The 11,591-nt window shown below is 41.9% G+C and overlaps 1 protein-coding gene across 7 annotated transcripts; it reads right to left on the bottom strand.

Moving 5' to 3' along the window:
* Positions 1–47: 47 nt before the first annotated feature.
* Positions 48–11,539, bottom strand: cfap92 (cilia and flagella associated protein 92 (putative)). 7 transcript variants are annotated; one of them, XM_053652547.1, is made up of 18 exons: positions 11,408–11,539; positions 10,031–10,295; positions 9,613–9,815; positions 8,977–9,238; positions 8,620–8,652; positions 8,348–8,485; positions 8,050–8,262; positions 7,763–7,915; positions 6,703–6,887; positions 5,583–6,478; positions 4,859–5,053; positions 3,188–3,473; positions 2,936–3,100; positions 2,525–2,737; positions 1,126–1,273; positions 806–1,014; positions 449–549; positions 48–287 (listed from the first exon to the last, which is right to left on the bottom strand). In XM_053652547.1, exons 2-18 carry the CDS (start codon positions 10,269–10,271, stop codon positions 95–97), a joined length of 3,834 nt encoding a protein of 1,277 aa, XP_053508522.1. In that variant the 5' UTR covers positions 10,272–10,295; positions 11,408–11,539; the 3' UTR covers positions 48–94. The 7 variants fall into 7 exon arrangements, with proteins under 7 accessions (XP_053508522.1, XP_053508519.1, XP_053508524.1 ...); XM_053652544.1 differs by having other exon boundaries at positions 10,031–10,292; positions 11,408–11,517; XM_053652549.1 differs by having other exon boundaries at positions 9,019–9,238; positions 10,031–10,292; positions 11,408–11,517.
* Between the last annotated feature and the right edge of the window lie 52 nt (positions 11,540–11,591).

Raw genomic sequence — 11,591 nt, 5'->3', positions numbered from 1 at the left:
TTTTTAATTAACAGGGGTGTTAAGATATGATGTAAGACATCACAGAGCTTCATAATACACATGAGCTCTGAAGCGTGAAGCTGTGCCCGCCTTTTTACTTCATGTGCACAGCCACACTGTCGTGGGTCGTCGTTTCTATGACGTTTCGCTTGTGCTGGGTCTTAGCCCAATCTGTATACATCTTGGTGGTGTTCTGAGGTTTTTGAAAGACGTGCAAACTGTTCTCTTCATCTGTAAGTGGCAGGGCAGGTCGCTTGTGCTGAAAGGAGTGCGGCCTCCAGTAATGTCTGTTGAAAACAAAAAAACTACTTTAGTTTATTCTTACTCTGTGAGCAAACAGTCTTGATGAACTCCGTGTGTTTGTGTGAGAATTTTTTGAGTTGTTAGTGACTTCTTCTGGAAGTCAGTGCTCTAAACCAGAAGTTTATTTACTTAGGTCTTTACTCACCCAAACTGCGACTTGCTGTGTTCACTAGCGTTTGTCTGTTTGTCCGACGAACGGATGTGTTCCGATTTTTCTTCCGTCTGTGTGTCAGTGTACGGTATGGGCTGAAAATACACACAGTGGTTCGACTGTTCTGTTTCTGACGTGTGACACTTCAAAGAAGCCTGTGTTTTTAGGTATACTAAATCAAACTATATAAATATAAAGAATTTTGATTGTATACATTTGCCTTTTACTTAAGATTCTCTAATCTTGTCCATTTTCGTGTTTTTAACATTCTCACTCGTTCATTGAACGGCCTTCCACTTGCTTACTCGTATCAACGTGTTATGTAGGAAGTGTTTGTATGTAAAGCCCTACCAGTGATCCCCTCCATGCTCTCAGAGATAGCTTCATAGGCTCGTCCTTCAGTATATCATGTAGTTTATCCAGGCCTGCTCTTTGCATATAGCACTTGAACTCTGGGACTCGACCGCTACTTGCGGACGCCTTATCGGGCAAGATTTTTCTCAGCCATCTGAAGTACTGAGCGTGTGCTGCTTGAAGCTGTTCCTGATGCAGAGTTTCTCCTAGAAGAATCCCAAAGAAAGCAGGGTGAAGGAACATCAGATATCTGCTGTTTCAACAACAACAAAAAAATCCAAACTGCTTATTTGTGTTGGTTTTGCTGAGATTTTTACCTGCGAGGTGAATAGTAATCGGGGGTATAGGACTAAAAACAGCGGGTGGTTTCCTGTAGAGCTCGAAGTCCTCGTGCCGTCTGCTCCACGGCCATGTGGTCCTGTTCAGGACAAGTATGTTCTCATGAAGAATGTTCTCTTTCCAGGGCTGTTCGTGGATAAAAAGGTGGGTCAGACTGTGTTACATGTTCAAATGTAAATTCGTATTCAGATAAGCTCCGTCATACAGATGAGATATTCCAGCAAAGTATTTCAGCAGATCTAACCGATCAAAAATGACTGTAACAGAAACACTCAATGTCTGAAAAACACGTTCCCGACCATGTGACTCCACATGCCGAAGTGTCCTTGGGCAAGACACTGAACCCTAAGTTGCTCCTGATGGGAAGCTAGTGCCTTGCATGCCAGCTCTGCAGCCATTGGTGTGTGTGTGTGTGTGTGTGTGTGTGTGTGTGGATGAGACACAGCGTAAAGCGCTTTGTAGAACTGCTAAGGTAAGAAAAACGAAAGCGCTATTTAAGTGCAGACCAATAAAATGGCTGTAGTTTTTAAACATGAAGCAGCATTACTGATCCTCTTTTATGCCCTGAGCCATAAAATCACATGCAGTTATTTAAATTATTTCACCAAAGGTAGCTCATCAAGAAGGGAAAGTGTTTTTGAAGACTTTTTACAGTCTGTTCTTTTTCACCTTCCCTCTCTGGTCTATTTAGTGACGTGACGACATGGCTTGTTTCAGAAAAAGTCCAGAGTCTATGAAGGTGATCGGACAAAGAAGTATCTGTTAATTCTCTAAAGCAGATGTTTAGTCTGTTCAGATTCCGTGGCATTAGTCAAAAGTGCGGCCATCAAGTGCCGGTGTGAAACGAAATATAACCAGGTCAAATTGAGATGTCTTATTTATAGCCATGAACTAATGGGTAAAAGGTAACTGTTGTCACCATTCATTCATGGCAGTTATTTATCCAGACATTTGTAAGCAAGAATTTTATTTATGTGAGACATAAATTGAAATACACCTGCACTAGAGGCGATCATAAGACCTTCCTTTGTCATATGTTCTACAAGACGTATTTGTGCAGTTGGCCAATGTCCATTTGGGGACAATAAATCACACATTCAGTGGATCAGATATAACCAGTGCCTTAGAGAAGCCTGGTCATCTGGTTAAACCCTTTACAGTTATCTATCAATCTGCATTAGCCATGTCACATTATAGGCAACCAAATACCTACTTAAGATCAGAGGTGGCATGGTATGAAAGCAGCATTAAAGCATCTGTATTCTTGCACAAGCACTCTGGAATGCCCATAAAACACAATTCTTGGAAGGAACACGGTGAGGATGGAACCTGAAACTCGTGGCGGTCGATAGTGAACAAGCCTGAAAGTGACAGCACCTTTTTAAGCTCCTCCACCCGAGCCTCGTCTAGGTGTTTGGGGTGTTGGTTGGACTCCATGCTGTCCTTGAAATTAGGAGAGATGAAACCATCGCAGGTACGCCATGCAGCTCGAGACCTGGCCTCTGAGGCCTTACGCTCAGCCTCTACATCCACAGGGGCCACTGTGAAGGAGTGGTAATGCTGGCTGTAGGTGAACCTGCGAGTTGGCTCCTAGAACAGATATACAGTAAGTTATGTGACTATTTAGTAGCACATTTCTAGCATTCCCACTTAAAGTGTGATTAGAATGTACTTATTCCGTATCACTGGCTTTATTTGGTCTCAAAACTCAGCTGATGAATCAGTGATTATAAAGAAAAGGTGTCTCTCAGGTGTCTTGTGTGTTTCTGTTCACTTTCCCACTCTGACCTTTGCCATCTCCTTACGCAGGAGCTCTTCAGCGAGCCTGGTGCAGTTCACTGTCTGAATACTGTAGTTGTGGGCAGACTGACCATCATCCAGTTTAGCTACAAACACTGTTTGCTTTAGCGTCTGTGAAACACTTGTCGCTATGTGGATGTCCTCTATGTTGGCCTGAAATGTAGGCAATAAAAAGCATCGTTTTATTCCTTATTAAACATCACCTTTCTCCGTTATATTTTTATGAACGATTAGTCATACCTGTATGAAGTTTTTTGTGTAAAGCCCTTGATTTGCTCGACTCTGATTCTGTTTCCATTCCAGATATTTTTTATTGAAGTTGTCGATGGGTGTGTACGTCCTCCTCTGTGACCCACGAGGATGCACAATAACATTTGCCTCGCTGCTGTCTGGCAATAATCTCTCCACTCCTCTGCTAGGAATAATTCCAAACTCCTCCTTCAAGCTGTGCAGCATTTCAGCTGAAAGGAACAGGTTGTTTTGGACCACTTCTTCAAATGTATTCACTTGGAAGAGGTGATTTATTCTAAACCAGGAAGATCAAATCAAATCAAATCAACTAAACGTACAACAGATAATGAATCTGTAAACAATTTACCCCTATTGGACGTACGTGAGAGTGTGTACTCCGTATTCGCTTGTACTTTTTACTCATTTAAGTGCTACTTTACAAACATTTCTTTCCAAACATGTCATGAGAAGGTTATCCGAAAGAAATGTTAGAAATGTACATCGTTGACAATACGCTAGTCTCTACAATCATGCAGTCACCTAGCTGATATTCTCCTTCTATTTCTAGTAATAGCTGTACACACGTACTTATCAGCCATAACATTAAAACCACCTGTCTAATAGGGATGTGACCAATCTGGCGATTCGATTCAATATCGATTAATTATGAATATTTCATTTAAAATGTTAGTTTTGCAGATATCGAATCCATATTTTAATATAAATGCTGGTAACTGAAACCGTCCTACTTAGCGATATTACTGAAATACACGTTTACATGAACAGTGGGGCGCACACAATTAGGTTTAATTGCTTTTTACTTTTACTTTGAGTAACAAACATTGTAACGAGAAATCATAAATATGTGCGCATGAGGTAAGCACAAGCTGCACCCTGCACATTACTGTAAAAAACATTGTAAATGTGCAACAGTGAAATTCATTAACAACTTGAAATGTTTCAGAAATAAAACCATTTTCGAAATTCAGAACATGAACGATGGCGACATGTTCAGGACGAGAGGTGAATTTCAGATCATGTTCACGTCCTCTCAAGTAAAGCACACGCATTCATCGATATCGTTTCGTTAAATTGAAGATCGATTAAAATCGATATTTTTTACCCAGCCCTACTGTCTGATATTGGGTAGGTCCTCGTTATGCTGTCAAAACAGCTCTGACCCGTCGAGGCATGAACTCCACAGGAGCTCTGAAGGTGTGCTGTGTTCTCTGCACCAAAACGTTAGCAGCAGTTCCTTCAATCCTGTAAGTTGTAAGTTGGGGCCTCCATGGATCGGACTTGTTTGTTCAGCACATCCCACAGATGCTCGATCAGATTAAGGTCTAAGGAGTTTGGAGGCCCTTTGTCATATTCTGTAAACCATTCCTGATCATTATTTGCAGTGCTGCAGGGCGCATTATCCTGCTGAAAGAGTCCACTGCCGTTAGGTAATACCATTATCATGAAGGTGTTTAAGTGCTTCTGGCAGTGGACGGGGGTCAGCATGGGCACTCTGACTGGTCTGCAGCTGTCTGTTCGCTTGCTGTCTAATATACCCCACCCCTTGACAGGTGACATTGTAATGACGCAGTGGTTTTAATGGTATGGCTGATCAGGGTGGAGATCTAGATATATATGCGGTGTTTTTGTGTGTGTGTGTGTGGCTTTTCCGAACTGTACCGTAACATGGCTTGTAGGCAGTTGTAAGGGACTGTGTCTCTGATGTACATCAGGGGTTGTCTCATGATGGTCTCTAGTGGTTTGTAGAGATGAATTGGACTCAACCCAACATCCAGTGTGTCATAGAGCCTTTTTGAGAAGCTCAGACCTGAGTTATAAAGAACCGTGACGTGCTTCTCTACATCCTCAACCAACCTGTAAAAGAAATCATTCTAGCGACTCTTCAAAGGAATAGCTTCTTAGAAGATTTACTTGATCCTAGCAGTGCTTGAAGCGGGCCAGTACTCACTCTTCTATAAGTTGTACTTTTGGGCGCCTTTTTTTTTTGTTATAATAAGGTCTCAGTATCCAATTTTAGCCATTCCTAGCCACAAAATTAGAATGACTAGCTAATAATAGCACTGTTCTTTTTCTACACACCCAAAATAAGTGTATAGAAAGTGTCATTGTGAGAGGTCCGTTGATTCTACTCTTTATTTACAAGCAAGTGGGGGAAAATAGACAACAAGCCAAGTGTGACACAAGGGCTTGCATTTTACATGTGTCCAATGCACCTGTGTTAAATCAGCCAAAAATGATGGGTCTTTGAATACTTGGATCGGTTAGAATTTTTGAATGCTTGAACAGTTTGTCTTCTTAATTCTGTCTTCTTTATTAAAGTCATATTTGTATATTACAAACATTGGCTGTGTCTTATTCCCCACAGAGCTTTACAATATCTTACCTTGTAGGTACAGTTTCCCAGAGCCTTTTGATGCCTTCATCTTTCAGTCCTTCCAGGGCAAAAAGTTGTATAGACGTATCCAGGAAATGAAACCCTGTTAAAGCATTCAAATTTTTGTTTTCTCTTTCTATGGCATCCATTACATGATCCCGTAAGATTCTTTCAGCCGTTTCCTTATTATAGCAGTGTACTTGAAATGCCAGTGCGTTGATCCTTAGAATTTCAGACCTCAGTTTTTCCAGGAAAGCAATATTGTTGTATTTGAAAATGTAAATGATACGGCCAAATGGGCAATGCCCTTCAGTTTTGTCAGGGTCAGGACTGAGTGGATGTGCTATTTCAATCTGCACCTTGAGCTTGGAGTTTGCTTTGAGATAATGACCATTTGGCACAGCATTGTCCATGGCATCCAGAGCACCTGCAGCCTCAGGTTCATTTCCCCCCCATTCATTGTTGTCGGTACCCAGCCTATCCACTGGTTGGGAACCTCTTATAGGTAAGCTGAGTTTCAGACACCTGTGTCCTCTGAGGAGATCAGAAAAGTTTAGCTTGGCAATACCATATGGGTCACAGAGTTTCTTCATTTCCCTAGATAGGCTGTAGATTGTCTGCTTGGTAGAGACTAGAGCTGTGCTGGCTAATTTGTTATCAGTGGCCTCTGTGCCAAAAATCGCTGGATTATGTGAAGGTTCTTCGGCTTTCCTGTCACGGTCATGAACTTCAATCTCTAATGGTGGACCCCTAAGGAACTCAAGCAGCTCTTCGGTGTTGAGGAGGCCAGTGAAGATCACATTCACATCTTTGAAATATAGGTTAGATCCATGACTCAGCCCTATGGTCCTGTGGGCAGGCATGTTGTGGAACTTGTACTGGCAGTAAACAGGCATGCACTTTTGCTGTAAATGCAAAAAGAATTGCGAATAACGCAACGCCAAATGTTGACGATACAAACACAAGCCCTCCTTTTCCTTCCGAGCCACCCCAAAATACACACAAAGGCTAGAATGTTAATGTACTAGGTTGTGACAGATTGAGTCTATGTCAGATTTAGGGAGATTCAATAAAAATCGAAATACAGAAGCACAATCAATCAAAGAGAAAGTCTCATATAACTGACTACCTCAAGCTCATAGAAGGGAACAGGAGTAGATGGCAGAGAAGACGCAGACAAGATTGTGATGATCAGTGGGTTAAGCTCAGCCTTGAGTTCTCCAGATATAAGCGGCTGATCCAGAGTGATGCTGCACAAGCCCTTAAACACTCTTCCACTGCGGATCATCAAACAGTCTATCAGCGACGTCTCTCCTGCCACATGGACCAGTAAAATACATGGTTCACAATGGAAGAGGAATGGCATCATAATTTACTATATGAATAACAACTCAATCACATTAATTAGTATCAAAAACTACAGAATTACAGTACTCCACATGCAACAACTGACCGCCAGTCACCTTAAAAAAAGGTTTGAAAATTCTGCAGTTATTATTTATAATATAGTGCAAATGGATAACCTTAATTGCTTGGTTTTAATAAAAAAAATTTGCAAACTTTGTTTTCTAAGCAATGGATTTCTTAATATACACACTTTATATTGCTTTTTTTTCCCTCCCCCACTCTTATTAAACCATAGAAATTCTCCTGTTTTTAGATCTTTTAAAGATATTTTATTTATACATTGTCGAAATAATAATAGCATTGTGTAACAGCCTCCATCCTTCTCAGCCCCACAGTGAAAGTAACTCCATGGGATTTTGTCTGGCTTCACTTTATAGGGGAAAGGCTGAACTGTTTCCCAAGTAAAAAGCTTTCATCAGAGGCTCCTGCTGTGGCTCAGAGTGGGACACATCAAAAGCCGAGTGAGCAGTCGGCTGGTGCCGTTCCGCAGCCAATTAGAGGCCTTAGAAACCTGGGCTCTGTAGGACGACCGTTCTCCCAGATCCACCCCTACAGTGCACAGGAAGAGCAGAAGAGAAACCCCCCAAACACTCTCACACCATGTTACATAAACATACCGCTTGCTGACGGGAAACACATGGCTGAACTGGATAGTAGTGACGAACGCAGCTGATCAGTCTTCTGGCTGTAGGAAAGCTAGAATCTTGCAGCCGATGGCCCGTTTCTGAGTGTTTATTTCTTATACCTTACATAAACTTGACTTTATTGAGCCTTGACTTTACCTGCAAGTAAATATATGGCCTTGAGCTCAGCCGAGGCGACTCCGTTTTTGCGCGTGTCCTCCTCTGCTGTTCTCTCCTGAACGGTTTTATGAGCATGTTTCTTCTTAGACGCCACCAAGTTGCTGTTGTTCAGTGTGCCACTCTTTGTAGAAGCTGAATGGGGAAAATGACACAAATATTGATGATGTCCAATTGCGAGAGCAACAATTCAGGTTTAGGATTCACTAGGCTAAACGTCATGACTAGATAACACATGTAACCACAGTGGTTTGCATTTTGTTTATTACTTGTTTTTAAATCGATGCACATACAGCTTGTTGTGGTGTCCTTGGATCGCTTAGAACAGTGATCTAATGATCTTTTCTGTGCTGAATTCGACAATGGCATGTCCTTTCCTCGATCCGCAGCGGCTTCAGACTTGATGCCTTTTGGATCGGTAGTTTCAGGATTCTGTTTCTCACTGACTCCACCCGTCTTCATAGTGGGCATTTTGGGATCATCTGTAAAGTTTACAGAAGAGAATCATGGTCTACCGCTGTAGCCTCGTCTTCAGCCACTGTTAAAAATGATGCTGCATGTTTCTACCTGAGTCACACATGAGCTTTGGAGGTCGTTTGTAGTCCGTTGACACGACATCTTTTTGGCGCTTTTTGGAAGTTGTAATCTTTGGGTTCTGCTTCTCATAAAGAGCTCGCAACTTATACACCATACCCTTTATGCCACCTTAGGAAACATTTGGTGAAACATTACCCTAGCATTTCCTGAGGTTTCATGTCATCAAGCCGTTTTAATTAAAGAGCAACCCTAAAATGAATGGTACGTTTAGAGCTGAAGTCCCAGAAGTGATGAATAATTACCTGCACTTTCCGGTTCACGGTCCAGGCTAGCACCTACCAACACACAATTTACACAATGGAGTCAGTTTCTTGTGTAAGAAATGTTTACAAAATGCATTTACTGTAAATGCATTGACATTGAGTACACTTAAATACCACACAGTAATTTCAGCCATACTCTAGTGTATTATGCTTACAATACACTACTAATGCACTTAAACTGCAGTGGACATAGTGCAATGTATTCTTTTTCATCTATATGTTAGTATGTTAGAGTGGTCCACAATTAACAAGTTGCTTATTAACATTGTGCTCTTAGAGTTCAATACACATTGACGAAATCCTGTTTAGAAAAGTAGCCAGGTTATATAACCGTACTTGAAACTCTTTTGTAAACATTTGTCGGAGTTGTGAGCACACTTCTCTGGTCTGGATCCTCCACTCTCCTTCCCTGTGGATATCTGAATGCTTTGGGTCTGTCAAATTTTGCTTTAGGAGACACTCTTTCCTTGGTGTCCCAGAGCCTGAAGGTTACTTTATGCGATGCCATCTTCATAAGCAGCTCTCTGGTCACATTGAGCTTCACAGGCTGAGACCAGCCCAGCCAAAGGTGATCACCCTCCTGCCATGTCTTCAGCACCTACATACAGACAAGAAAAGTATCAGGCATTTGGTGTGTACAAAACAAAAAAATGCTGAGTACTAACGCTGTATCCAGATGCATATAAAGCATCGAGTTTGTTCTGAATAGAATGTGTGCACAGGACATATAGAAGCCTTAATTTGGCCGACTCCTAGCATGCATGCATATTTTACTGTCCTATATATCCCACAACATCCCTTCTAACAAGGAATGGCTAATATTTGGCATGGTTTCTTCAACCATACATTATGGTTAGTGACCATTAGCATATATAAGTAACCTGGAAATGTCTTTGAAGGCCGTCCCAAACCATTTTCTTACAGCTGTGTATAAAGTGAGTGTACAAAATGAAAGCAAGTGTAGTTTCTTACCTGTGTCTCATTATCCATGTACACCTTTGCTACCGAACCAAACATAACCAGGTCTACTTTGATTGGCTTACTATCCTCAGGTAGGAGATTGTACTCTATGTGGTAATAGGCCTGCGCTTTGGGTGCCTCTATAATACAATTAGGCTGGACTTTCTTGAGTTGCCTCTCTTTCTCTGCGGCCATAACTGGATCATCTCCAGAACCTTGATGCCAGAAAAGACAACATTTTCTGAGCACAAATGGCTGCAGAACACACTGCAAATGTATTTGATAATGTCTAAATGAATAGGCCTTAGTGTAGGATGACACAGGGAAGGGACGCATATGCTATATAACAGTGAATTTCAACCATCAGAATCAGTCTTAGTTTTGACTACTGTAAACACTGTCTGCAATAAAAGACAAAAACTCCCTGCACCTCTCGGCACAGCCAACACCATGTTAACTGTGCATGTGACCGTGTAACTGGAGTCAGCGTTGCACCATGAGTGGGTGTGGCTAATATGTGGCCGGGTCCTTGCTGGCTCAATGCGGACAGAATTGTCACCAGCGTTATTCCCGTCGTGTGTTTCTCCTTCGTCAGAAGACTGACAGTAATCATCACTATTGCTTCTCATCAGGTCCAGTGAGGTGGACCTGTTGGAGGCATCAGGTTCCATCTTGTCCCCAGAATGTTTTTCCTACTTTAGTGAAGCAGAAGAATAGTTACTATGTAAACTTGGCAAAAGCCAAACAAAGAAAAAAAGTTTACATAGCACAAATGCCATGAATTGAATCATATACATATATGACTCATATAACATGAATCATAAAAGACCAGGGTATGAATCATATAACACATTAGCATATAAGCAAATCCTATAACATATTAGAAGCAAATGTCACAAGTAATCAGTGTGTCTTTGAACACATATATGAACTCAAGTCGGCACCAGGTCCTCAAAAGTCGCTGCATGGATTCAATGGTCAAGATTCTCGCATATTATCTCAAGCTCATATTCCCATGTGTCCTGTCTATCCATCCATCCATCCTCTACCGCTTACTCCTTTTCAGGGTCACGGGGAACCTGGAGCCTATCCCAGGGAGCATGGGGCACAAGGCGGGGTACACCCTGGACAGGGTGCCAATCCATCGCAGGGCACAATCACATACACACTCACACACCCATTCATACACTACGGACACTTTGGACTCGCCAATCAGCCTACCATGCATGTCTTTGGACTGGGGGAGGAAACCAGAGTACCCGGAGGAAACCCCCGCAGCACGGGGAGAACATGCAAACTCCACACACACAGGGCCACGGTGGGAATCGAACCCCCGACCCTGGAGGTGTGAGACAAACGTGCTAGCGACTAAGCCACTGTGCGCCCCATGTCCTGTCTAGTTATCTTATATTCAAATGATACGTATGAATTATGAATATGAATTCAAGTTCTATTCAAAAGTCTGGTCCTATTATCTCATACTAACCGGCTGACCAAATTTGAACATATATCCAGATCTATAAATTCCAAATACTTCCTTCTTAAAACCTTCCATATATGGATTTAAAGCCACGCCCACATTTTCATATATGAACTCAACACACATCTGTAGCCTGCAATCTCTACAAACATGTGTAATCAATTCCACAACATATCATTAATCTTCAGGTTGTTTTATTATTCCTTTTTATTTACATACATGTAAATGTAAATGACACCCAGAACCAAACAACACGACCTGAACAGCCAACCATAACTCCTACACCCATGCTATAGAATATTTACAACAAAGAACAGAAAGGTTTACCTCAGCTCCTGACTGTAGTTATCGACACTCTCACTCTTATTAAGGATGTGCTACAACTTTAATCCTTCACTGGGTTTCTACACCCCGTTTAGTGCTCGAGTTCAAAAGCCGAACAGACGCTTCTGTTACAGAGTAGCGTTATGTTGCCTAGGCAACCGGGCTCGCGCGCACAGGAACTGTCACT

Source organism: Ictalurus furcatus, chromosome 21, assembly GCF_023375685.1.
Source record: "Ictalurus furcatus strain D&B chromosome 21, Billie_1.0, whole genome shotgun sequence".
NCBI classification, from domain to species: Eukaryota; Metazoa; Chordata; class Actinopteri; order Siluriformes; family Ictaluridae; genus Ictalurus; species Ictalurus furcatus.
The sequence above is the reverse complement of the archived record's forward strand: the minus strand, read 5'-3'. Positions and strand labels throughout refer to the sequence as shown.

Excerpts from the sequence above, each read along its gene's own strand:
- cfap92 (XM_053652547.1), bottom strand. The coding sequence starts at position 10,271 with ATGGAACCTGATGCCTCCAACAGGTCCACCTCACTGGACCTGATGAGA. Across the intron at positions 6,479-6,702 it reads TTCCCTTCTATGAGCTTGAG|CAAAAGTGCATGCCTGTTTA; the intron begins GTAGTCAGTTAT and ends TTGCATTTACAG. Across the intron at positions 550-805 it reads GAGCATGGAGGGGATCACTG|CCCATACCGTACACTGACAC; the intron begins GTAGGGCTTTAC and ends GTGTATTTTCAG.